At 36.6% G+C, this 24,329-nt stretch overlaps 2 protein-coding genes across 7 annotated transcripts; both read right to left on the bottom strand.

The window, feature by feature from the left end:
• Positions 1–750: 750 nt before the first annotated feature.
• zgc:66472 (chromo domain-containing protein) lies at positions 751–10,356 on the bottom strand. Of its 4 annotated transcripts, none has more exons than XM_047154081.2 (8): positions 10,231–10,356; positions 9,690–9,790; positions 9,204–9,558; positions 7,330–7,432; positions 4,567–5,772; positions 4,348–4,415; positions 4,032–4,075; positions 751–2,412 (listed from the first exon to the last, which is right to left on the bottom strand). In XM_047154081.2, the coding sequence occupies exons 3-8, from the start codon at positions 9,498–9,500 to the stop codon at positions 2,313–2,315; spliced, it is 1,818 nt and encodes a 605-aa protein (XP_047010037.1). In that variant the 5' UTR covers positions 9,501–9,558; positions 9,690–9,790; positions 10,231–10,356; the 3' UTR covers positions 751–2,312. The 4 variants fall into 4 exon arrangements, with proteins under 4 accessions (XP_047010037.1, XP_017320483.1, XP_017320482.1 ...); XM_017464994.3 differs by having other exon boundaries at positions 9,204–9,508; XM_017464993.3 differs by lacking the exon at positions 9,690–9,790 and having other exon boundaries at positions 9,204–9,508.
• Positions 10,357–11,401: 1,045 nt separating this feature from the next.
• On the bottom strand, positions 11,402–24,085 carry urb2 (URB2 ribosome biogenesis homolog). 3 transcript variants are annotated; one of them, XM_017464797.3, is made up of 10 exons: positions 23,991–24,085; positions 22,994–23,136; positions 22,541–22,717; positions 18,926–22,241; positions 18,668–18,828; positions 17,567–17,677; positions 16,581–16,823; positions 15,640–15,736; positions 13,173–13,306; positions 11,402–11,706 (listed from the first exon to the last, which is right to left on the bottom strand). In XM_017464797.3, exons 2-10 carry the CDS (start codon positions 23,117–23,119, stop codon positions 11,509–11,511), a joined length of 4,563 nt encoding a protein of 1,520 aa, XP_017320286.1. In that variant the 5' UTR covers positions 23,120–23,136; positions 23,991–24,085; the 3' UTR covers positions 11,402–11,508. The 3 variants fall into 3 exon arrangements, with proteins under 3 accessions (XP_017320286.1, XP_017320284.1, XP_017320285.1); XM_017464795.3 differs by lacking the exon at positions 11,402–11,706 and adding an exon at positions 11,718–12,550; XM_017464796.3 differs by lacking the exon at positions 11,402–11,706 and adding an exon at positions 11,718–12,550 and having other exon boundaries at positions 22,994–23,132; positions 23,991–24,066.
• Positions 24,086–24,329: the final 244 nt, after the last annotated feature.

Genomic DNA, 24,329 nt, shown 5'->3' with positions numbered 1-24,329 from the left:
GTGTGGTTAAGACGTAAGAGACCTGGTCTGATTGTGATTGCATATGCATTACTTTCACATTTCTAGAGTGTCTCTTGACGGAAACTCGGTCAACAGAATTGATGACTCTTTTTTTAAGTGAGTATAGCACATTTGATTCTCAACTATACAGGAAACCAGCATATGACAAAACAAACCAGACCACATACAATTCAGGTTACACAATCCACATTAATGAAATTTGCTTTTCATAAAAAAATTTTTTTTAAAAATAATAAAATCAATCAGTATTTAATATTATTAATGAATCAGTTCCTTGTAATGAAACTGCAAATAGGACATGTGAATTTACGAAACCTTAAATAAAAAAAAAAAGAAAAAAAAAAAGAACTAAAACTGAAAAAAAGAAGCAACACTGATCCTTTAAAAAAAACTTGCTTCAGACCATACTTTTTACCTGTCTCATTTCACTTTATTACAAAACTTCATTTATGGACTTTAATGTTTGGATTTCTTCATTTGTGTGGATTTCTTGAGTTAAAATAAAGTCTGGTGAAATATTCATGTGAATAGCCCAATTGTAAATATATTTACTGAATTTTTTTTTGACACGTTCAATACTTATTTCCCCCACTGTACGTGGTAGCTTTTTTTTTTTTTTTTTTTTTTTTTTTTTTTTATATAAACAGCTTGTATGTGGTATTATAGGTACTACATGAACACAGAAGTACTACATGCAAACCTCAGAAGGAATGGGAGAGAGGCATCCAATTTGAATTTGGAACTTTATTATAATTGTGCATTCTCTCACACTAGTGCCTTACAAACATGGCAATTTGTCAGCATTTTTGCCAAGCATCAACTGAAGTACTACAGGCAGTAAAGATGGCATATAGATACAAAGATACCCGCAACCACTTCACAAAAACTCAGGTAACATTTAGATAATTTCACAGAAAAGAGGCACTATTTTCCATAAAATGAAGAGTGAAGATATATTTTTATAGTTTTCAGAACATGAAATTTTGTGCTACAGGATATGCTTGTTCAGTTTCACAAGTTGAAGATATTGAACAATAACATATTAGACTAGACCGTGGAGTACATTTCAATCTGACATTCTGTTCAGAATCAGCATAGATCAGCAAAGACGTTAGCTAACTTGCTAAAAACAAAAAACCAAAACAAACAAAAAAAACAACAACATGCAATTAAAAAAAGAATAAAATCTTTAAAAATTGACATGAAAAAACCCCCACAGATGAACATTCGGTAACATATATAAATATATTTTTATATTTTTTACTATGGTGCAGCTACACGTAAGCACTGCCATTAGATCAACTGATTTTTTAAATTTACTTAAAAATGCTCTTAGGATTTAAAAGGACAAAACAGGATGATTCTACAGTTGAATTTCAGTAATGTTAATCAATTACTACTCAACGTTTTAAAACACAAACATGTATTACTCTTAATTCATAGAGATCAAATACCTTATGATGAACAGTAATAGCATTCAATATTTAATATTAAACCATTCACCCAAAGCAACTTGCACAATAAAACCATGTAATACAATGCTTTCCCAAGTACTGCAAAAAGAAATTAAATCATCTTAAACATAGCCAATGCTGAGGACACCATTGACGGTACAACCAAGTTTAATACTGCTAACTTCATAGTTGAAGTAGCCTTAAGGCATGATGCACATGCAAACTAGGTTCTTACCACAAAGAAATCAAACCAACTTTGTTGTGGTGCAGTAAACCAACAAATGAACTGAGAAAATGTGGATCTTTCCACCTGTATGCTTGCAATTACTCTGTATCTTTACTTACGGGTGTTGTACAGATTTCCTGGTGAGTAGAAAAGTACAGATTATGAAATATGCAGTATAGCTCCAGGATTCTCTGCAGCAATTCAAAATGTTTTAAGACCTGTCTCATTTGCTATTTGCTTTGTATACAATTTCATTTACTCTTAATTAGGTATTTTTTATCTTAATTAATTACTCCTTTACATACATTAGGATGTTAGATAAGCTGCTCTTACTACATCATCTATATGTTTACAAAAATTAGCAAACATAAGACCAATGCAATGATTTTGCTAAACAGCACTAAAAGTTTCAACACCAGAGCATGCAGTAGCATTAGTGCTGTACCAGGTCAGTAAAATAACATATCCCATGGTACTACTTAACTAGAATTCAGTTCTTTCCTTTTGTGTGCCCAAACACAAAGCTCAGAACTCAATATAAAATCAGTAAATCTACAAACATTCTCAGTTCCTAAACCATATGGCGCAAACATTAAATGTCACCACACATTTCAATGCTGTTTGTCTGTGTTTCCAATTTCTTCATTTTTGCCATCCTTAAAAGAGATAAAGCTTTCAGCTGGCTCCCATGTGTTTTTCCATTTTGCCCCACTGTAAGACAAAAATACAAACTAGGCTGATTAGCTGATAAGTTTGTAGAAACACTTTTTATGCAACATAACCAATACTATCAAGGCAATTAACATGAACTACACAGCTTGGTCTTATACAGTGCCCTCCACTAATATTGGGACCCTTGGTATTATGAGCAAAGAAGGCTGTGAAAAATTGTCTGTATTGTTTAACCTTTTGATCTTTTGTTTAAATAAAAAAAAATAAATAAAAAAATCACAAAAGTACTCTGCTCTCATGGAGATCAAACAATAACAAACAACACACTGATATTTACACTTTTTTTAGTACACCTGGGTAAGTAGGAACAGGAAATTGTTCAACCATTACTACCTGGTTCACAGGGGTATAAATATGAGGTAATACATAGGCCAATTTCCCTTAGTCATTCATAACAATGGGTAAGACCAAGGAATACAGCTGTGATGTGTAGCAAAAGGTTGTTGAGCTTCAAAAAATTGGAAGTGGCTATAAGAAAATAGCACAAACACTGAAAATGCCCATTCCATTTCCACCATCAGGGCAATAATGAAGTTGTTCCAGTCAACTGGGAATGTTATGAATCAACCTGGAATCAGACGCGTGTCTATATGGTCTCGACGCACTGTAAAAAGGATGGTTAAAAATCTCCAAGGAACACTGCTGGAAAATTGCAGAAATTAGTTGTGTCTTGGGGTCAGAAAGTCTCAAAAACTACAATCCAAAGTCACCTACATCAACAAAAGTTGTTTGGAAGAGTTTCAAGAAAAAGCCTTTACTCTCATCCAAAAACAAACTCAAGCGTATTCAGTTTGCCAGACACTACTGGAACTTCAAATGGGATCGGATTCTATGGGCAGATGAAACAAAAATACAGCTTTTTGGCAATAAACACCAGAGATGGTTTTGGCGAACACAGAGAGGTAGCCATATTGAAAGGTATCTCCTGCCCACGGTTAAATATGGTGGGGGCTCTTTAAGGTTTTTGGGCTATTTTTCTTGACATTTTGTTAGGATATATAGCACCATGGACTCTATCGAATATCAACAAGTATTAAATGGCAACCTGACTGCCTCTGCCAAAAAGCTTCAAATGGAAAAGCAAAACATGCATCAAAATCAACACAAAAATTGTTCACCGAACACAAAATCAAGGTCCTGCCATGGCCATCCCAGTCCCCTGATTTGAAACCTACAGACAACCTGTGGGGTGACCTGAAGAGGAGAGTCCACCAGCATGGATCTTAATATTTTAAGGATTTGGAGAGACTCTGTATGGAGGAATGGTCTCAGATTCCTTGCCATGTATTGTCCAATCTCATCAGGCATTATAGGAGAAGACTCTGTGATACATTCCCTTTGCCAAGGTAACAGTTAGTCAAAGTATTGACTAAAAAAAAAAAAGGTGCCAATAATTGTTGCATATCTATTTTTAACAAAGATTTTTTTTTAATAAACCTGTGTTTTGTTTGCAATTGTTTGATACCCATGAGAGCAGTGTATTTTTGTAAAAAAAAATTTAAACAAAAGATAAAAAAGGTTAAACAATAAAACCAATATTAGCGGAAGGCACTGTAGATGACTTTCATGGTAGGTTTATACAGAATAGAGCAGCTTACCATAATGAGCAAGGCATCCACTTGATTCTGACTTCATTTCGACCCTTTTATTTTAAAGAATAGAAAAGGGAAACAGGAGAATAAGCCCATATTATTCCACATAAACTAAATTTTAAGGTTTGCTGTGAGAAATGCTTTATGGAGAGACAAATTAAATTAATTCCATAACACTGTTTAACTCAAGAGTATATATTCAATGCTCTGTCATATTCAATTTAAGGTTCATTATTTTAACCAGCAAAAACATTGCTGGAATCTTACATTGTACAATATGGATTTTAGGATAGAATTATCTGCATTAATTTTCATGACCCACCTTTGTATTTCTCCATCTAAGAATTTTCTCAACAGGAAACACGCCATTGTATATGTCATGATTGCAATCTGGGGAGAAAAGAAATCATATTGAGAATTTTCTAACCATTAAAACTTGGAGAATCACAGCATTACAAAGAATAGCTCACATTTTGCGATGCCAGGTTAATATTGAACCACTAATCTAGTTATTTATCTATTTACAATGCAAAACATTTACCTGACATTTTCCTTTTCCTTGAAAGTGAATTTAATCCTTTTGGTAATTCATCACTTGCACTGGATGAACCTTCATCACACTCCACACTGTCAACTCTACGTGCAATCAACTTTGATTGGGTCCACTTTTCTGATGGCTGTTTTTTGCTAGAGGCAGTTGGAAAAACTGAATCTTCTGTCCCATCATCTGACTGCCTCACACTTTCACTTGATTCAGTCCCTGAACTGGAAGCCTGGCATTCCATGACAAGTTCTGTACAGCTGTTAGATTCAGATTCCTTACTTAACATGGGTCCATTTCTGATTGTACCAGCAGATGGTTTATTAGAGCTCCCTGTAGATGGTGTTAGTTCCACAACCGAGGACAGGTTCTTGGATGGCCCCACAGAGCTCACACTGTTTTTGTCATGTAGCAACAAGGGGCCTTTAGGAAATAATGCAGCTTCCAACTGAGCCTCTGAAATTCTCTCTAAGCGAACCTCCACTTTGGCCTTTAATTCTCCAGGCACTGGAAATGAATGGGAGGGACTGGGCATGTCTTGGGCAATGTCAGAAACATGACCATGGGCATGGATCCGTTTGTGTATGTTCCAGCCACACCGAGTAGCAAACATGTGATCACAGAGGTAGCACTTATATGGGAATGGCTTCTTCAATGCAGGGGGTACACTCCGATGACTGGCCAGAGTCCTCAGACTGGTGAACGTCTGTCCACACCTGCTGCACTTAAGCTTGCTGGAGCACTTGTGGCTCTTAAACTCTGTCCTTTCCTGAAACTTTGTCCCACATTCCATACAGGTATACACACATGAAGCCACTGGTAAATTAGCTTTTGGCTTGTTTTGTTGCTCTGGGTTTTTGTCTGAAGTGCAGCACAGGCAAGGTTTCTGGCTACTCAGGAGGTGCCTGTCACGGAGTGCGTGTGTTACAATGTGGCTTTGTGTGGCAGAATTTGTTTTTTGCATGTATTTTTTATTTGATGACACTGAACTTCTTCCCTGTGATCTTTTACTCAGAATGATAAAGTCTGTGCTAGAAGATGGTTCCTGGGGGCTGACCACTGAAAGAGCTTGTATCAGAGAGTTTGACAAGACTTTGGTCTCTGTGGCGGATGTTTGATGCTCTGAGACTGTATGAGAAGGAGATGGACGACCTCTTTTACGTCTACTTTCTAACTGAGTCACCTGGGCCTCTGGGACAGATGTTTCTGTAAAAAAGCAAAAACGAGAAAAAAGAAAAAGGAAAAAAAAACCCCAAGAAAAAACAGCTGTATTATCCAGTAGAGAAATGTGAAACAAAATACATTTTTAGTCAATAGATCAATCAGATATAGTTACAACACATGACCCATTTGGACCCCCAGATTCTCCTTTAAAATCTACTGCTACTACATGGAATACATAATGGTGGTTTTCCTAACAAGGTTCACAGGGCAACTGAAGAAAAGTACTATCACAAGAATACAGATCGTCCATCATAATCAACAATGGGAGTTTGTTTAATTTTTTCACAAAAACCCATTTTCGTGTTTGTTGCCAAATTACTCTTTTTGTCTCCTCTGATCACAGCACCCAGTTACAATTGTAGCATCTAGCAGTTCTGTTTGTGGCTATAGATGAACTAAAAGGCTTTAGCAAGGTTGCAAATAATTACAGAGCTGAGTTTACAGGTTGGGACTTCTCTTAACCCAAACAGTGTGTAATGACTAAAGCAGGAACACTAAACAATGTGTCATCAAATCGATAAGTACACTGCATACTGATCCATTATCCAAAACACATGCATATTTTATCTGAATGTGTCCATGTTGTCATCTTTCTTTCTTTATTCATAAAGCACTATCAACACAACATGGTTGACCCCAAGTGCTATACAATTCAACTTAAATGTAAGAAAATAGAAAATACAACACAAAGGAAGACAAAACAACACAATACAGACAATACATAATACAAACTTTATACCTGTTTAAAAGCTATTGATAATAGGTGCTTCTTAAGCAGATACTTAAAACTTGGTAAAGAGGGAGCAGTTCTAACTGAAATTGGTAAGTTATTCCATAGATTAGGACCAACAACAGCAAAGGCCCGATCACCTCTGCAGTCTAGTTCTAGAAACGGAAAAGAGACCAAGATTACAGGATCTCAAGGGCCTAATTTGTTTATGGATGGAAATTGCTTCTGAAAGATAAGACGGTGTTTGATTTTGTAAAGATTTAAATACAAAGATTTGAATTTTAAAAACAATTCTAAATTTAATTGGTAGCCAGTTTAGCAAGGTGAGAATAGGTGCAATGTGATTGAACCTTCAAGCTCTGCCTGTCAACAACCTTGCAGCAGCATTTTGAACTATATGTAAATGCTGGATTACACCACAGTATAAAGAGTTACAGTAGTCTAGACGAGATAAAACAAATAACTGAATGAGCTGCTAAAAAATGTTTGCAGAGAGAAAAGGCTTAATGTTATGACTAAGGGTTTGTCACCTTGACTCAAGCAAATGGAAAGCATCCTAGGCATACTGGATACCGAATTGTAAAATACCTATAGTAAAGAAAATATATATTGATATTTATATTCAGAGAGAGATTACAGATACGTAGTGCTGCATGACCACAATGAGAAGTTGGTACACATCTTTTTCAGTTTGTGTGTACGTGAAATTTTACATCAGTTTCAGAAACAATTCAATTTGTGCATCGCTTTTAACATAAGATCTAATCTGCTTGTACAGTTTTAAAGCAGCAAAGTCTCTAAAGCTTTACCAGTTGTTGTAATTTCTGGAGTCGCTTTGTGAAGAACTGATATGCTGTCCTGTCTGGTGTCCGTTTCCTCAACTGTGGCATCTTCAGATATTTGCACTTCACCCTACAAGAATAACAATGGTTTTCAAACATGTACATTAAAAGGAAGTTTAGGGCACATGAAGCATATTGGCTGATCTGGTTAAAACCTAATTAGAGTTAGAACAAATTCAAGATTTAATAATTTTTTTTTTTTTTAAAGTTCCAAACCACCATAGTAAATCATGCAATAAATACACACATGTACCATTCTGCCTGCTAATGTAGCATAAAAAACTAAAGCAAATGCTGTTTCATTAATGTCCAACTGCATAGTCACTGAAATTAATCAATTAATAAATTAATATTAAGAACTTGAAGTACATTCAGACTAAAATTCTGTAATTGTTTTGTTTTTTTATTTGATATTAATTGGCTTTGATACCTCACAAATTGAATGGACAAGAAAGAAAAAAAATCCCTGGGGGTATGAGGGAAGAGCTGTAAATTAATTTTGTATTTTTGCATCAGCATTTAGCAGCTTGTACCAAAAAAACAAACAAAAAAGAGACACCCAAATTGTGTAGCTATACGAAATTACATCATTAGAATTAATATAGCTAAACTGCAAGTTGGCCACTAGTTTCAAGAAAACATCCAGCAGTCTGCAGCTAAACCAAAGAGTAACAAATTTAAGACATTTCCAAGTTGTTTTCTCACCTTGTTTCTACTTTAACTTTATCTGTGAACACGACTCAGCTCAAAACAGTCTGAACCAGAGAGCTGAATGAAGTGGTATCTAAAGACATCTGGGAAAATCTCAAACATGGCTCTGCTACAAACTAGGAAGTACCAGTTTAAATTTTACAATTTTTCACAAGCTTTGCTACTACAAAAAAAGGAAAATGTAAGACTCCCTGAGTTTGACAGGTGTAATGCAGCTGTGGAGTCAGCATCCCACCTATTTTGGATTTTACTTGCAAATAGATTTTTTTGTGTGCAACATATTTCAGTGGCTTTAGGAAACATATAATAATGTAACAATGTATCATGCAACTGTTACACCAACAGCATGGCCTATTTTTAGGCATGTCACAGTGAAAAATAACCAATAATCCAGTACCAAAATCTCCTAAATTGGAAATCTGCACACACTCCATGTTTCAAGAAATGAGCTGAGCACAAATGTCCTTCATCATACAAACGGAACAAACATACTTTAGCGTGTTCACCATCCCAAACATTCACACTTGCTCAACTTATGAAACCCTCCAAGAAAAGGCTAGTTAGGCAAATAAGGGTTTGACAAAGAACCAGTAACTAACTGTGTAGTTTTACTGCAATGTGTGAGAACCACATGAGATGTAAGAGTAAGTATCAGTGTGTTTTTACACTCATATTTCTCAGAAATTGTCCAGACAACCACCTCTGAAGTGTAGCTTTGCTCTGGCCTTGTCTTGTGGAAGAGACTGTGCAACACCTACAGTAGGTGGCCAGATAGTAGTCCAAAAACATAAAACAAAATATCTTCTAAGGTTCTTTAAGGGGTTCTGAGTACAGAAAAGGGTTCTTAGCTGAAAGAAAGGTTTTTGTTTGGAAGCCTTTCTGACAGGGAAACAAGCTGTTGTATACACAGGACCCTCAATGGTTCCCTCAGAGGGATTTCTAAACAGTAATTCAGGGTTATAGATTTGGCCTTTAATGATTCTCTGAAATAAGCTGACTATGTATGAAAAAAGCCGCAAGTCCTTTATAGTTTAACAAACATATGCACCCTCAAAATTAAAGCTGAATACTGCAACTTTGTAGATTCAATTCAATGTGCAGTGCTGCAGGGTATATGGAAAATAGCTTACCCTGCTTTCTGTACTTTCAAGAATCATGGGACTCCGCTGGGACACCATCACGTCATCTGCTTCTGTTTTGAAAGTTACTTGAGACGTTTGACTTCTGAAACTGGACTCTGCGCGCTGTTTTTCTCTCTGTTCCAACTCCTGCTTCAGGTCATCAATTTCCCTCCAGCTACGCGAGATCTCCATTCTCGTCTCCAACATGACGTCAACAAAAACCTTCACAATATCTGACGTTGTCTTTATCATGAGTCCCTCAATGATAGTCCGAAATTTGGCAGATATGGGGTCTTCCACCTCCATGATGTTTGCTTTGTTGCAGAAGACAAGAAAGTAGGATGTATTTCACAATCTTTACTTCCTGTGGGGGGGGGGGGGGGGGGGGGGACAACAACAACAACAAATATATTGCAATATACAGTATATACAACGTTACATAATTACACAATTGCACTGAGGAATTGACTTGTACCAATGCAACATAAAAAGTACCATATCAGTGTCACTGATATGCTGAGAATTATCCACCACACAAATATCAGCCAGTCAGTGGTGGTCCGTTTCCATTAATGGATGGAGTAGAAAGTGGCAAACTGTACATAGCAACAGATTAGCCATGGTCAACAACTGTTTGTTGGGTTGCTTCATTTGCAAAAAAATTGTCAGAGTTTTTATATTATATATATATATATATATATATATATATATATATATATATATATATATATATATACACACACAAATTCAATACTCTATTATTATTATTATAGAAATACTATATTAATTTTATATTATATATATATATTCAGAAAAAGAATATATGCGCCCAGTGTTGTGAATATGTGCCGTAGGGAGCCATTTAAAACCCAGCCACTGGAGGGAAAACAGGGATTGCTAATTTTTCTGCGGTTGCGACAACAGATGCTTCTTTAATCAGGATGGACAGCCAGCATCTAACATCTAATGTTATCTACCTGAGAGAGAAGTCCTCGAACTGCACGCACAGAAACACAAAATGTTGCAAACAACTCACCCCAAATACACAAATAAACTACACGCGTCGTTTTATCGATCGACCCCTCCGTGGATTTCTTGGCCCGCTAAAGAATTTTTCAAGCGTACTATGTGCAATTCGTGAAGGATCCGGGTAGAAACACACACTACATACTCGGTTCCGTGTAGAGAAAGTTTGCAGTCTTAGAGAGAGTAGGCTATTTGTAGATAGATCAGAATATAGTTACAAAACCGTCAACATGTTAAAAAAATATTTTTTAGTAAAAAATAACGTTGATATTTTGTCTCTTTCACTTTACAACGCGTGCAACACAGAACAGTAGAAATAAATGTATAACATTTGAAGTTAGTAATAATACAGCAGTTAGTGACGTTGAGTGTAGTCTGTCGTGTTCATTATGTGCCATATAAATATGGGGAACATAAGACCCTGGGAACATAGATATGCTCTACTACTACTACTTTAATTTTAATAAATAAAAACATTAGGCCTCAACTGGCCAAAGGAGGTCAATCAGATATGCTAGTGCTAAAGGATACAAAGGATAAAAGGATACAAAGCAAAACAGAGCATAATATAAGCATGTTTACATATACTGTATGCACAGTACTGTCTGTCTGATATTTTTTCCCCTTATGTTTTTATATAATACGAAACAGTAATTTTGAACATGATATAGCGGATTATCTTATTCGTCCACAATATGCAGTCATCCCAAATTCCTTTATTTTTCAGCTGATCAAACTCTAATTTAAAAATTTACCAACAGTGAGTTAAACTTAAGAGTTTAAATCTTCATCATAGCATTTAAACTAAAGTTTGTTGCCCTTATTGTTGTTAAACACTGTCATATCAGTATATGTGGTCTTTACATTTTCAGGAAACTCTTGAGAAAGCAGTGTGGCCATTTTTGAGGTGCTGAAACCACAATGCCTTGCACCAGTATACCCATTCTCATGTTAAACCTGTTCATTTTAAACCACCAACCCCCACCAGGTAGTCATGGTAACCGACTCAGGAACATATTCCTTTAGGAACCACTCACAAACAGATTCTTTTAATGTATGATGTAAAACATTCTGTTGAAGAAATTATTTGTGCTTTTTAAATTATTCTCACATTAATAGCACCTTACTTTGAGATTAATTAGATTAACAACAAGAAAGAAATAAGCCTGCTCAGCCCATGCTCCACAGAAGTTAATTTATTTCTTCTCCACTTGTAATCCAAGTCAACAACAGTAATAGAAAACATATAACAGTAATTCATACAAAAATCAGTTTGTTGACAATGGGGTTAGACAGTATACTTCTCTTCCCCTTGCCTTTGAGATTTGTGATAATGTGTGTAATTTTTGTAGAGTTCACTAAATACTTCCTTAACACCCATTTGCAATGTCCTGTTCAAGAACTTTATATCCTGTTCGACACACTGGTCCAAGATGCAGTAGATGCCTTCTGTCAGGTGCGCCTTGATTTCTGGTCGAAGTGTCACCTTCACAAATTAAATAAAGAAGCATGGCCTTCATTACTGATGCAGTATACTATTGTACAAAGAGAAGCATTATGCAGAACTCTAATGATGGACACAATCAAAATAATACATTTCTTACTAGTGGATAATTCTCTTATTTTCTTTATTTGCTGTCAATGTAATGCCTAGATAGGCAAATGTTTAACATACTGGATATTTTAGAACAACATGTAAGACAGGGTTCTCCACCATCCGTAATCAAAACACCATTTAAGGGAATATGTTTTGGCAGAATGATTAATCCAAATAGTACAGTTTCGGACACTTGCAGAATCTGTATCAAGACAAAACCATAGTTGTGTCCCAAATGACATACTAGACACTATGCACTATACACTCTGCCGTCTAGTGTATGAATTTTAGAAGGGTAGTATCATCTCAAAAATTACGTCAAACGCACATAACATTTCATTTTTTCGGTTGAATGAGTGCGTCATCCGGGAACTTAAAGTGCACTTTGTTTTCTGGGGGGTTTTCAGTGTGAACACACTAATCACACTATTTAAATTACAAAATGGAGTAGAATATTGTACAAGTGTGCAATTTGGGATGCACCTCATGTTTTTTCTTCCCTTTCTGAGCATGAAACAGCAAATGGGATCTAATAGCAGGTACAGATTAAAGTTGTGGCCAAATCTGCTGTAGGATTGGTCTGAGAAATCATTCTAGCTGTTTGGAGTTTGTTTGACACTGTGGCAGCAGGGGTATGATCAAGTGCCAGTTTGTGAATGGAGAGCAGAATCAAGGAGAATGCATGGTGACACCTGTGTCTTGGCTGATTTATGTGTGTGTGTTGCAGGAGCTGCTGAAAAAGCCAAACAAGAGATACAGTGTGAGCTGATAAAACCCATGATTTGGCAGCATTTTGATAAGCTTGTGTGTGTGTCAAAGTGACAGCTTTCATTCTTTTCAAAAATTGAGATTTAGAAGTCCTTCTGTACTGAACAGCACAGGCCAAAGAAAAATAGACTCGCTTGCTCTCATGCCAGGGAGTCACAGATGCTTTATCATGTTATACTTAATTTGCATAGAATTGAGAATATGTCAGTTCTAAAACTAAAATTGTTGTGTTTTGGTGTTTTTTTTTTTTTTTAACACATCAATCACCATTTCTTCAAATATCCCCAAAACTTTAATTTTCACAACTGTTTTTTTTCTTGCTACCATAAGTGGAATGACTGGTAAACTCATTAAACTCATGTAGCAGGAAAACTAAACATTATTTGTCTAAACATTATGCCAGAAATCGTTTACACATTTAGCACTTTTCTCTAAGTACTTTACAGATTAGTGTAATATCCAAATATTTATTAAATAGAGAATTTTTGTGCTAAACCACCATACACTATGTGTACTGATACACAGTTAGAATGAATGAATATTTCAAGTGCTGAGACAACTGTATGACTATGAGCTAAAGATTTTACCTTCTGAAGTTCAGTGACATACTGAGCCACGATGAAAGAGCTCAGGACAGTGAAACTCTCTGCTGTCGTGCCAATATGGGTATACATCCGCTCCACAAGCATGGCACACTTTAAAAGCTTCTCAGAATCCTTTCCTGGGATTAAAGAAGACAAAGATGTATTAATCCTAAGTAACAGAAAGAAATCTCAGAGAAAGATTATAATTTTGATTTAATTTTACAGTTAAAACAAACAAATAATACACAGTGGTTTGATCTGAACAATCTGAACATATCTTTAAAAAAAAGAAACCAAGTATATCTAAAGCAATATTATCTAATTTTAAAGCATTATCATATCTATTACACAGCAGTGTAGAGCTACTAGAAATGTGCTGCGATGGTCCATTGCGTAACAGGATCACATCTCGCACATCTCAATTTTCACAAAGATGCATTCTGTGTCCTTCCTAGTTCGTTCTTTCAAGTTAGCCTGGCAAGACCGGTCTTCACGAGAACGCAAGTTCTTTGCGTTCTTAGAATTGAGAAACAGCCATGGCTTCATCAATTGACACTCTTCATGTGAGTCATTTGTTGTTGTTGTTTTTTAAAATTTGTTGATAGTTTTCGATTGATACCCTTGCAACATACTACATTATGTAATATAATATATGTAAATACAGGGTATCTTTACCGGTTGTTAATAACCAGGAAGTGTTCTACAGTTTACTAGCTAGCCTTTGCAATCTTAAGGATGTTAATAGATAGCGATCAATCCATCAAACACTGTAAGCCAGCAATGACCTAAACAGAGCCATCACTGAAGCTTGCTAAGAAGGCATAATTTCCCCATCTGCAGTATATTACAGCAATTAATTATAGTTTAAGCACAACTTACCTGATTAAAAGTACAGTTGTGAGTGAGGAGTATATATATTATTAACTTAGGACTGTAGTCTAATTCTGTACTTTTTGTGCATCCATTAAAACACATATATAATATAAACTAAACTAAATAAATAATATATATTTTTTATTTAAGTTTATATTATATAATGGTATTTATGCATTATTTTTTATAGATGCAGAAAAAGTCCAGATTTAAACTACAGTCCTAAATAAAAAAATAAAAACTCACTTTCACTGCACCTTGTGGTTTCTGTTACTCACTGTCTTTAGGAATATTGTTTTACTTGTGTTTACTTTTGATCATAATGTTTTAATTAGACATTACAATTCTTACTTGCGCTCCCACTGTGTATCAGTGCATCAGTGCGTTTACATCGCGCGTGAGGAGCAACGTGATCTCGTTACTAATAGATCACTTCCGTTATAATAAACGACAGAATTTACACTGCAAGCGTGCAAATGCAACATATAATGACAAACTGGAATTAAACTAAACCTTTTAAGCAGCTTGCACCAGTTTCCCCAGCCCCTTGCACACAGTGGAACATTTTGGATATAAACATAAGTTTGTGCTCATGCACCACTGTTTGATTTCCGTGGTGTTTAATATAAAATGCCCCCCTGCCTTAAACGACTTTCTTCCTGAGTCACTTGACGATTTCTCCTTCGTCTGATGGTGACTGAGGTCATGTTGGGAATAAAAGGCAACATTGACTAACAGTAAACTGAAGAAAGTCATTGTCGATGACTCTGGGTATTAGGCTAAAGCTAGCGGCGTCACATTACGTGCGTATGACGTCAAGCACCGTTGACTAGGAAGCGGCTTATATTTCTGGTTAGTAAAAAAATGCTAGTGTTCCATTTGAGATTATATTACCTTTCTAAAATATAGACATGTATATAGTGTATATAAGTATACAGTGTATATTGTAAGTGTGCAGTACGTCATTTGGGATGCAACTTCAGTATTTACTCTCTGAAGTGTGTTTTCGGAACAGTAGTACCGTAATGAGTAAACGCACCCCGTGCCATGCGCAGACTGAATAATCAATAATGAGATTCGTTGACAATGGTTTTCATAATTGATTATTATCGATTTTATTGATTAGTTGTTGCAGCTCTACTTATAACTAAAAATTTCCTCCCTTTGAAGCAATGTTGGAGTCTGGCTTCAAGTCAGTAAAATCACAACCCTCTGTTATCAAGCCAATGATTTGATGATATGATGACAGTAAACTGGTAGAACACTTCCTGTTTATTAACAACTGGTTAAGATACTCATTTGTAAGTTGCTTTGGATAAAAGCGTCTGCTAAGTGAATAAATGTAAATGTAAATACTCTGTATTTACATATATTACATAATGTAGAATGTTGCAAGAGTATCAATCAAAATCTACCATCAACAACAAAAAAAAGACTCACATGAAGAGTATGTGTTGAGTGCCCACTCACAAGAAAATCAAAAACGTGCTCGGATTATTGGCAGGGATTTGTTACCATAAGCATTCCCCCTGACCCCCCTGAGGTTGAGTTTTAGCAGTAAGTAAAGTGCTATGAATAAAGGTCTGACTTGGCCCACCTTTCTCGTCCTCCACTTTTTGCCTGCCCTCACGTATGATGGACGCCACCAGACGATAAAAACAGTTCAGGAAGACCGGAGAGGCTTTCAGCATAACCTATGCCCATTGAGAAACAGAGTTTTTAAATAAATAAATAAATAAATAAATAAATCACATATTGGAGACAACCTGAAAACATTTTTCACAGGAATGCAGCTAAATTCACTACTACACTGAAATCTTAAAATGTTCACAATTCATTTATTTTTACTGTCTTCTTAATTCAGTTGTAACAAGATACATTTTTAACAGAGACAATACCAAATGAAGAATTCAACCAATCTATCCAAAAAGTTCATAAGTACAATTCAAACTCTTCATTAGGATGAATGATTATTCAAGTTCTCTGTTGGTCTGTGGGTTTAGAAAGCTAGGAAGTCTTTTTTTGTTTGTTTGTTTTTTAAACAAAAGCAGTATTTTAACTAAATTGTAATGAGTTTTTTTGGGGGGTGAGTGGAAAACTGGAACAGAAGCAAATTACACTGAAGATTTTTTTGGTTTTCTATGAGTTTGAAGTTGTGTTTTGTTCTCACAAGAAACAGTATGCTGAAGACAATTTTTCAAAATAAATAAATAAATCAAACCAACACCAAACACAAAAGAAAGGGCTCTAATAAAATCCTCCTAAATATTACTTTTAAAATTGTATCTTTTTCATTCAGGGGAGGTTAAAAAAATCCCATCACTGTCTGCTTATTCTGGATGTGCTGCTAGTGTACAGAAATGTTTTTAATTTTGCTACACAAGAAACATACAGTTCAAATGTTAATCAGCATAAATTGCGTATTTTTTCGTAATCTCGTTTCTGGTTCTGAAACCAGTCACTTATTAACACATTTTAAGTTGAAGTGAGGTACTCAGGCACAGACTACAGGTACCCTGCTAGGAGTAGGTCACCTACCTTAGGGTAGTAAAGGATGATGGCATACAAGGCCTCATGGATTGTATGGAAGGCTGAATAGTAATCCTCCATGCATTGGTTTTCCAGAGGCACAAACTCAAGAGCTCCCAGCACCAGGACAACATGGTGTGGGTCAGAGATGTGAGTTTCTCCTTGACGGAGCAGAGTGATTAGAGTCTCTACCACTGGCACAGTTAGTAGACTAGTTAGAGAAGATACTTGACCAGATGCTCTTACCACAAACTGAAACAAAAAAAATATGAAAGTAGGCACAGTTAATAAAATCTTATCCTTACATTTTCTGGATGTTCATAACATTTGCACTTTTAGATATTCAAAACACACCTGGTGAATATCAAATGTGTGATCCAGGACACTTTGAAATCGATTCCATGAACTTTTACAACTCATTACACATGTGTACTAATTATTCATTATTATTATTATTATTATTATTATTATAAACATTTATTACAACAAAATTACTCCACACAATAAAATACAAATTTTTTCTGGGTTTTTGATTTCATACAGCCAGTGCAGCCTTTCAAACTTTCCATTCAACACACAAAAATTCAAAATAATTTTTTTTAATGAATTTAGACAGCAAATATATAACAGGAATACTGTTATCAGTATGCTATCTTAGCTAAGCCAATATCTTCCCCTTGTGAAATTTTCAATAGTCACAATAAAATGAAGACAAATTTAGGCTTATCATGGTCTTCTGTATGACAGACCTAATCAGATGACTTTGTCATGTTAATTTAGGCCCAATGGCAGTACCTCAATTAGATTGCTACAAATCAGTGAGACAAGTATTCTGTATGATTTTATGACTGGGTCATTAAACCTGCATTTGCAGCATGTTTACTTAAACGTGATCAGATTAAGACCTTTTTGATGTCAGCACAATGAAACAAAAACAAATCTGATTAATAAATTGAGTGAGCACATTTAAACAAAGGCTGCAATGAAATACTCACAACAAGAGAAGACATGATGTGAGGAACAACACGCCAGAACTTCTCTGAGGAGGTCTCTGACAGTGAACAGCTGGCAAGCAGCTTTATTACAGTCACCGTTGCAAACACATCCTGTCAAAGTCAATACATATTTCACATATTTTCATTTAGCAGGAATGAATATATTCTTGTCAGTGCAAGTTAGTTTATTAGAGTGTTAAAGGTTGTCGTTTAAAAACTACAGGCTCCAGCTAAGACTATATACACTGCCCTCCACTAATATTGGCACCCTTGGTAAAATTGAGCAAAGAAGGCTGTGAAAAATTGTCTTTATTGTTTAACCTTTTGATCTTTTGTTTAAAAAAAAATTCACAAAAATACTCTGCTCTCATGGATATCAAACAATTGCAAACAAAATACAGGCTTTTCAAAAAAAAATATCTTTGTTAAATATATGTGTGGCAAAAATTATTGGCACCCTTTCCCAAGATAACAGCTGAGTCTTCTCCTATAATGCCTGATGAGGTTGGAGAATACACGACAAGGGATATGAGACCAGTCCTCCATACAGAATCTCTCCAGAGCCTTCAAACTCTGGTGGACTCACCTCTTCAGTTCACCCCACAGGTTTTCTATAAGGTTCAAGTCAGGGGACTGGGATGGCCATGGCAGGACCTTGATTTTGTGGTCAGCTTGACCCGAATGAGTCAGAGTCACAGTACGTGATCAACAGGAGTCAGATTTCTTTTATCACTTGATGAGAGTGAGGTGAGCTGACTGAGAAAACGAGTGAGGTGAGCTGAATGACAAGACGATGGCGGAAGATTTGGTTTCAAAGCAGAATGTATTTCAAATATATTTTTCTCATATGAATTCATGGGGTGCCAATAATAGTTTTTTTTTTTATAAACATTTGTTGTGTTTGCAGTTGTCTGATATCCATGAGAGCAGAGTAATTTTTGTAAATCTTTTAAACAAAACATCAAAAGGTTCAGAGCCTTCTTTGCTCATATTTACCAAGGGTGCCAATATTAGTAGAGGGCACTGTATATACAGTAGTAAAATGTCATGTGTTGTTGGAATGAATTTGGATCAATATCAAGTTCTGAAATACCAACTCACTTTGTGGAAGCCTTCATCAATCTGGGATGCAACAAGTCCACCCCGGATCATGAGAAATAGCGACTGGAGTTGCTCTTCTGAAGAGCTGCCCATCATCTGATTAAGCAGGTTGCTAAGTGGGACCTCCAGTTCTTTTACTTCTGATACAGAAAGCCATGCACCTATGGGACATGAATTTTAGGTTAAAAAAAAGTTACGTAAGGTGTTCAATGATAGAGGCTTAACTTTGTAACAAGATCATTTCAATTGGATGCTTACATGATAATAACTTATAAACACTCTGCAGAATCTTAAAATGGAGACTGTCAAGATCGGACACCCGAGTTTTTTCTGCAGCCAAGTAAAATGCTGAGAGATAATGGAGAGATGAAATGAGAACCTCCATGGGTTGAGGTGTTGGGTATATTTCCTCCAGAATCTGCTGGCCAAAGCTATCGTACAGCGTCATGTTGGATAACTTGTGTTGATGATCACCATCACCAGTATCCTGGGTCTGATGAAAGACCGTTGCTAGCTCACTCTTGATCATCACAGTCCCCACATCAATAGAGAATGACTGTCCAAGCCCACTGTCTACCTTTCCCATCAGCGCAGTCTGAGTGGCAGGCCCCATTACGGAGATGATCTTCCCCAACAACTGAGTCAGAAACTCATCAAACTGAGGGCTTTTTCCAAGCACAGATATAATTTCATTACAAAGTGTGCTGAAGGTTGCCAAGTGAAGCTGAAATGAGTACAGAGCTTCAGCACAATCCCCAGAGTACACAGATGATGTTCCAACAGCAAGAGCTCTATCAATCATAAAAGTGGTGAACTTGTCCAGATTGATTCGCACGCTGCTTTTTCGCTCCAGGATAACATGTGTTATACTGTGAATGAAAGCTTGGACTGACTGGAGAAAAGAAAACCAAGACGAGCTGTCCACACTTCGAAATAGATCCTTATCAAACCGAGAGAAAAGAGAAGTCATAGCTGCCTCCAAGAGAGTACTACCATGTACAACTTTGAGGATTGTATGAGAATTTTTCCCAAGCAAGAGTGAGTCCATGAGGCCAAACAGCTCTTTCAAAAGGTTGACTGGTACTGAAAGTGCCCCATTTTCATTACGTTGCACACAAAGTGTCATGAAGAACAAACCCAGAAAAAGTCCTAAGTAATCTTCAGGAGATATTGCACATGGATTTAGGACACTTGTTAACCTGACTACCTGCAGAAGGGTGTCTACTTGGGTTTTAGATATGGGGATAGAAGCACCAGTTTTAGCACAGTCCATAATTTCTTGTGCTATGGCTTTCAGTCTGTTAAAAGAAGATGAGATCTCATCAATGCGTCCTTCTTTGCTTTCAGATGCAGCACCAATTTCGGTGCAGGATTTAAAAAATGAGGGACAAAAGGACTGTACATCAGAAGCATTTGGCAGTCCAAAAAACCTGTCTGTTACAGAAGTCACCACTGCTGAGTACAAGTTGGGCAACTCACACAGAACTGTGCTAGAGAGCAATTGTTTTGAAATCAGTAGGAATGACAGATCAGTCTCCTCCATACTGCTTCCCGAGTGACCCTGAAGTATGGAGTTCAGGATGGTGTCTGCTATGCGAGATGTAACCTCCTGTGTGAGGTGTGGAGCAATTAACGGCAGGTTGGTGGTTACTAGAAACCAGAAGGCCACTGGATAGGTGTCACTATTAACACTGCAAAATTGACGGTCCCACGTTTGGTCAGTGTACAGGTTTACCGAAAGTTCTTGACAATTTACCACAACTTGAGCAGTTTCACGAAGAACATCCTGTGTGTCCATGTCCAGAGTAAGTGAAGGTGAGATGAGTGAGTGTCTCTTCATTCTGTGGAGAGCAAGAAGCTTTTGAAGAAACTTGTTCAGTGGACTTGTGACTTGGCCTCCTGATTGCCTAAGTGCTAAAACTTTCTGTACTGTATCAGAGATAGGACTGACATCACCAGTTGGACCATCTGGGGAGGTGTATTTACTGCAATGAATTTGAAAAAGGGTGTCTGCCTCATGCCAAGTGTGAGTAAGGAGAAGACTTGCTTCTTGGATCTTCTCTACCCAGAGGTTGTCTGTAATCAAAACTCCCTCAAGACGCTGCAGCAGACCCCTAACAAATTTAAGCATCACTTCCATTAGACTTTGAGTTTGTCTGACTATGGGCAAAGGAGTGCTGTCATCTAGCGTCTTAAAACTAAAGACAACCGCATGCATGAGAACACTCAGAGAAAACATTTTTAGTGCAGACTCCCTTCTTCCCTCTTGCATATAAGGGAGATCGTTTTGCATCTTCTCCAGAATAAGTCTGCAGATTTCGAGATTTTGGCTAGGAGGGTTGTCTAAGAGGCACTGACCTAAACATTTTTGCAAAGCCTCAGGCAACAACTCCTGCCTCAGTTCATCAACAGCTGGTCGACAGATTACAACCAGCAGTTCCTCAAAGAGTCTCGGCAACTGGCGTAGCTTTGCATAGGTCTGAAGTACTGCACAAATGAGCATCTCTCGAGCTTTCTTCACCTGTAATTCCATGTTGTCAGCATCCACCCAGACTGAGGAGACAAGCTCATCGAGATCTGGTTGAAGAATTTGGTGGTTTAGATCCAGCAGTATTTTCAGGCAGCGGTACCAGGCTGGGATACCTGTCTGAGCATTACTGAATAAAAGCTGAGCCACTTTCCTGTAGAAATTTAACTGCACCACTCCATCATGTATTTTATCTGCAGCTACATTATAGATATCTCCAGCCAAACAGGAGTTCAAAATGTCCTCTAAGGCAAGCAGAGCAAAACTCCAGTTTGCCTCATTAAATGTTTCTTTGATGTTCAGATCCTCTGTAAAATCAAGGGCAGTAAGAAACTTTGTCATAAGATGAAAGCAAACCAACTTGTTCTCTCCTCCTTTGCAAAATGCCTCTAAAGCAAATTTAAAGAGCAGTGCCAGAGAACTGGATTGGACACCATAAAAGAAAGATTCGTTATTAGCATCATGTCCATGGGCAAGCTTTGACAGAATGGTTGCAACAGGGCAGAGAAAAGTTTTGCCTGTAGATCCCTTTTTTCTACCTGATCCCTGTTGGGATGGGAGAAGTTCTTCTTTGTAGTACTGTAGGTACTCATGGTAGAAGAGAGCAGACTGAAGAATCAAGTCTACTTTGCTCCGGAGCTCTTTGCTGATTTGTTGCCGGATCCTTGTATCATCCTTCTCTGTCCATGTCCTACAGGTTATTAAGTGTCTTAACAGGCAGAGGGGCTGAAGAATGTGCTCTGTCACCTGGACAAAAACTCTCCTAGGGTTTCCTTGCTGCCTTTGCACAGTCAAATAGGTGCTGAGTACAAGAAGCAGAACCTCAAACACCTTAACTGAAAGAGGCTCTGTAGATTCCTGTTGCTGGAGTTGAAAACAGGCCAAGTCACTGGTCTTAACCACAAGCTCCACCAGCAGTTCATATTTGGCAGTGTATGTCACAGCGAGGACAGGAAACGCTAAAATCCCTTCACAACAACTCAAAATAGTGTACAGGTTGACAGACAGCGTTCCTGATTTGCTTTCCAGAATCCTTTCATTGATCATCTGTGGAAAAGGAAACAAATAGGAAAAAGATGCAATAATTTTTTTATGATTAGGATTAGTTTGAAGCAATTCTCAGTATGTATCTGAGGAATCTATCTTAGTGTACTTTTTTGACAAGTAAAAAAAAGCTTATTTTTGGATGATTAAAGATTTGATGACCCAAGTATGCACATATTCAAAGTAAGACAAACTGGCACTTATATATTAAATAAAATTATTAAACATTGGAAGAGAGTATGTAGATTAGCAGCTTAACAAAATCAAAAACCTGAAATTAGTCTGTATTGTGTATCAGATACCTGGGGAACTGCTGGATGTATGTTAATGGTCTTTCCCGTGCTCAGGACATTACAAAGCTTCTTACTATGAAGAATTTCATTCAGGAAGGTCCATAAGCCTTCCACGACTTCCTGTGGCACCTCTACTTTCTTGCTGTAATAACCGGATAGGGCTCGAGCCACCCAGTCAAACAAAAACTGAAAAGAGCAAATAATGAATGATAAAATGACAGGAATAGGATAAAGGATAAAATGACAATGAAAGATGTGCGATCTGAGAGTTGTGTATCATTTGTGTATTCTTAAATAATACATGTCATCTTAACAATTAGACCTAATTTTGTAGATCATGCAACATATAACCGTATTGTCATCGGAAATAAAAGACTTAAATGCTTGTCCAAAAGGACAATGTCAAACATCACATTAATTAAATCAAAATCCCAAAGCATGTGAAAGAAAATGAATATTAACCTGTTCCTTATTTGGAAGAAGGCACTGACTAGATACCCATGCAAATCGAGCCAGCTTCAACTTATCTGGCCATGGTGTGAGATGGCTGTTCAGCTTCTGATGTATGCCAGAGTAGATGGCAGCCATTTTAAAAGCAAGTCTAGCTGATAAGAAAATGAGTAATTATTACATCAATAACTAAAAAAGAGCACATACATTTATTAATGGACATGTCCACTTAAACTTAGGAAGTGCTGTTGATTAGGTGATTAATTGAACCAGATGTGTTGGGAGTAGGGAAAATACTAAAATGTGCAGGATAGGGGGTTCTCCACGACCAGGGTTACACCCATGGTTTTGATGGTGTAAATGCATGACATTACTGTGGACAAAACCATGATGAATCAACATTAAGGTCATTAAAGATGTAAGGGTAATTGACTGGTCACTTGAACTGAATAAGTTTATTAATGCCTTGTAACTTTATAGAAGCATATAAACGTAAATGTAAGTGTAATTCTAATAATATCAGGAAAAAAAATATGTAACGCTTAAAATTTAGGTTTTAACTCAGTGTGTTTAGTAGAATAAATATGCCTCCCATAAATAAACATGATGGTACACGTTTGCTTAATGCGCCTAGTATTTAAACTGTTTTACTATGATTATAAAATACATCTTTGATTGTTAGGGAGTTCGTCATTCATATTTTTACGCGAGTTTTACACTACAGTCCATAGATGCAAAAAAAAAAAAAAAACCTCACTGGTCTTTATGTGCTCTTTTCCACCAGTATGACTAGATTTATCTGAGCTAAATGTTTACAAAAATAAACTATTGCAGTATTAGGCGCAAGTTTCCACCCTCGCATGATATTTCAATAATCGCAATCACTGATATCTTGTTAAATATGACGTTATCGTGCGTCTATACGGAAAATACAGGACATCCTACATACAAGAAATTAAAATAAAAAAAATTGAAGCAATTATGTTCACTTAACATCCCGAATACTTACAGTCACATTACACACGTGCTCCTGTTTAAGTTGTAACGCTGACCCATGCGCTATCCACCAGACAGTAGTAATCGATTGACTATTAGCGATTGAGGGTGATATTTATGTATGTATGTATGTATGTATGTATTTGCAACTCGTGGTTTAAGATCATCTAAAGCATTCTCTGATCTTTGTAACGTTGGCTTCTGAGTCATAAAAGTTCTCAACACTGGCTACTTTTTTTTTTTATCCCCACACCCCCTTAACGTTTGAAAGATTAAAAAAATATATATATTTTTTTTAGGACATTAACATAACTATAATTAGTTTCATTAAAATATTTGAAAACGAAGTTGA

This window comes from Ictalurus punctatus, chromosome 3 (assembly GCF_001660625.3).
Source record: "Ictalurus punctatus breed USDA103 chromosome 3, Coco_2.0, whole genome shotgun sequence".
Classification (NCBI taxonomy): domain Eukaryota; kingdom Metazoa; phylum Chordata; class Actinopteri; order Siluriformes; family Ictaluridae; genus Ictalurus; species Ictalurus punctatus.
This window is presented reverse-complemented; position numbering and strand designations above follow the sequence as displayed.